At 34.5% G+C, this 3,182-nt stretch overlaps 1 protein-coding gene across 1 annotated transcript; it reads left to right on the forward strand.

Annotated features, from left to right (window-relative positions):
- The first annotated feature begins 843 nt into the window (after positions 1-843).
- Positions 844-2,789, forward strand: LOC115979794 (galactinol synthase 2-like). The gene is made up of 4 exons (XM_031101853.1): positions 844-1,409; positions 1,573-1,893; positions 2,171-2,305; positions 2,415-2,789. Exons 1-4 carry the CDS (start codon positions 1,107-1,109, stop codon positions 2,643-2,645), a joined length of 990 nt encoding a protein of 329 aa, XP_030957713.1. The 5' UTR covers positions 844-1,106; the 3' UTR covers positions 2,646-2,789.
- The last annotated feature ends 393 nt before the right edge of the window (positions 2,790-3,182 follow it).

Raw genomic sequence — 3,182 nt, forward strand, 5'->3', positions numbered from 1 at the left:
AGTAATAAAAAATATGATTTCAAATAAAATAAAGTGAAAGAAAAGAATAAATGTAGCCAACTTAAACTAATTTAAAACTTAGGGGGAAAAAAAACAAAAAAAAAAAAAACAAACCAGAACCTTATCACAAAAGGATCTCATCTAATATGAAACCTTTTACAAATCAATTTTAACTTAAAAATCACCGCATTGCTCTTTTTTTTTTTTTTTTTTTTTTTTTTTTTTTTTAAGAACCGCATTGCTTTTGTATTGGCAGTATTGCAAGTTAAAATTGGAAATGTGATTATCTTATAAATTATCGCCATTTTTGTCACAAATTATGCATATATGTAATTTCTAATTTCCTCAAAAAAATGAAAAGAAAAAAAAAAAGGTAATCTTTGATTTCGCCAAGTACATTAATTAATTACTGGGTGCGAAAAAACCTGAAATTTATGTAACAACCAAAAAAATAGACTACAATATGTTTGTTTTGTAATTATTAAAAAAAAAAGAAATAAAAAAGATCAATTAGTATTTTAAATATTGTGGAAAGTTGACTAACGAATCTTCTACTTTATTCTATTGAATCTATTCTATATTTATTATTTATCCCCCATTTCGGGCACCGTCCAATTCATGAGGCCTCTTCATAACCGTCAGATTAGAACGCTGCCACGTGTAAGAATGCGATTTCTTTAGGAAAAAGTGGGATCAATCGGACCCATGTAGCTTAAATTTTTTTCCACACCGACGCAGAATTATTTATTAATTACTATTAATCCCAATATTTTACCATAATCAAATCAACCCCAAACTCTATATAAACAACCCCACTCTACCACTCCAAGTCCCTCACACAAAAACCATTCCAATATTTTACACACTTTTCTTCTCAAGCAAACACAAATTTCCTCTACTACTCTCTTCCATACCAAAAATACTTGAAAACACTTTTCTTTCTCAACCCCACAAACCTTAAACTCAACACCTGTTACACCTTTCTTTTCATCTTCCTAGAGAAACCATTTTTCTCCCTAGCCAAACACTCCAAATCCTTTTCAAACCCAATCCCGAAGTCTATAAACCTTTGTTCAATTCACATTTTCTTCAAAAACCAACTTCAAATGGCTCCTAACATCACCACCAACACCGTTAGCATGCCTAGCAAGGCCTATGTCACTTTTTTGGCTGGTAACGGGGACTATGTGAAAGGTGTGGTTGGCTTAGCCAAGGGCCTGAGAAAGGTCAAGACCAAGTACCCTTTAGTGGTTGCAATTTTGCCTGATGTCCCTGAGGACCACCGTGAAATATTGGTTTCACAAGGTTGCATAGTGAGGGAGATTGAGCCTGTCTACCCACCTGAGAACCAAACCCAATTTGCCATGGCCTACTATGTTATCAACTACTCCAAGCTTCGTATTTGGGAGGTATGTATGTTACCATTCTTTGCATGTATTACACGTAGTTTCTGCTTTCTGTGAGTGACAAGAGATTTGTTTTTTTGAAACTGTGTTTGTGGGTTTCTAACACGTGTTATCTCAAAAATGCTTTCAAATGCTTAGCACTTAAATTCCAATTCTTTGTGTGCAGTTTGTGGAGTACAGCAAGATGATTTACCTAGATGGAGACATTCAAGTGTTTGAAAACATTGATCACCTCTTTGACTTACCGGACAACCACTTCTATGCTGTCATGGACTGCTTTTGTGAGAAAAATTGGAGCAACACTCCACAACACAAGATTGGCTATTGCCAGCAGTGCCCTGACAAGGTTAACTGGCCTGCTGAGCTTGGCCCCAAGCCTCCCCTATACTTCAATGCTGGCTTCTTTGTGTATGAGCCTAAACTATCCACATACCATGAACTCCTTGAGACCCTTCAAGTTACCTCTCCTACAACTTTTGCTGAGCAGGTAAATTGTAGTACTAGTTATGGTTGAAAAACTACCATGTATTTCATGCAATTCACATTAATTGCAGGATGCATCACATTAATTGCTTGTTTATACATGACCCAATTCGGAGGTCATGTGGCTTGATTTGATGCATATGAAGCTACTTTCTAGCCATTGGTTGTGGATGTGCTTCACTAGCTTTGAAGCACATAAATCTATGACTTTTATTCATTTTTTTTTATGGTGAATATTAGTAAATTATAGTATCTCACCAAACAAATTTTAATTCTTCCAGGACTTTTTGAATATGTTCTTCAAGGATATTTACAAGCCAATCTCTCCAATTTACAATCTTGTACTTGCCATGTTATGGCGTCATCCTGAAAATATTGAGTTTGACAAAGTTAAAATTGTTCACTATTGTGCTAATGTAAGTATTCATTTTATTTATAGTAACAATCACAAATTTTAAAATAAATTTCGAACTTTCTTTTCTTGATATGTAATACTTATGAAGTATGTTTTTAATTGGTTCATAGGGCTCTAAGCCATGGAGGTACACCGGTGAGGAAGAGAACATGGACCGTGAAGACATCAAGTTGCTAGTGAAGAAATGGTGGGACATATATAATGATGAGTCATTGGACTACAAGAACACAATGGCTTCTGTAGAGGCTAAAGCTGGTGTTGAGAAAAATGGCTTGAAACGATTCTTGACAGCAGTGTCAGAGGCTGTTGGTCACTACATTAATGCCCCATCTGCTGCTTAGTGCTTGTTATAAGTTCAATGGAAATGAAGCTTGTGTAGGGTTAGAAGTAATTGGTACAGGGTTGGTTTTTATTTGTATGGTTTGGAATGGTCTTCTGTTTTAAGTTGAAGACTTTCCTATCACATATGTTACTAGTTTCAAGTCTTCTGTTTTTAAGTCGAAGACTCACTCCTATCATTATGTTAGGAGTTTCAGGACCGTTGATCTTGCTTTTGCTTTGTTTCTTCGTTCATAATTCAATTTATAAGAACAAATATGTTGATGTCTATAAATTGTTAATTCTCTCTATCTCTCTTTGTTAAATATTTTTTTATGGGATCTTTGTTAATTGTTATGTCGACAAATGTCCAACCTTCTTAAATTGCAACCGTTTTAATGCACGTTATGGTCAGTTTTAGTCCAATTTTCTAAACATTATCTTAATTTTTTGGTAAAAAGTCTAAAACATTATCCATAACATTTTAGTGGAGTCTAAAACATTATCCAAAGTTCATAGTGAAATGGTCGGTTTTAGTCCGTAGTCATAAAACATGATCA

This window comes from Quercus lobata, chromosome 3 (genome assembly GCF_001633185.2).
Source record: "Quercus lobata isolate SW786 chromosome 3, ValleyOak3.0 Primary Assembly, whole genome shotgun sequence".
NCBI lineage: Eukaryota > Viridiplantae > Streptophyta > Magnoliopsida > Fagales > Fagaceae > Quercus > Quercus lobata.

Coding starts and splice junctions, on each gene's coding strand:
- LOC115979794 (XM_031101853.1), top strand. CDS start 1,107: ATGGCTCCTAACATCACCACCAACACCGTTAGCATGCCTAGCAAGGCC. Junction 1,894..2,170: donor CTACAACTTTTGCTGAGCAG/GTAAATTGTAGT, acceptor TAATTCTTCCAG/GACTTTTTGAATATGTTCTT. Junction 2,306..2,414: donor TTGTTCACTATTGTGCTAAT/GTAAGTATTCAT, acceptor ATTGGTTCATAG/GGCTCTAAGCCATGGAGGTA.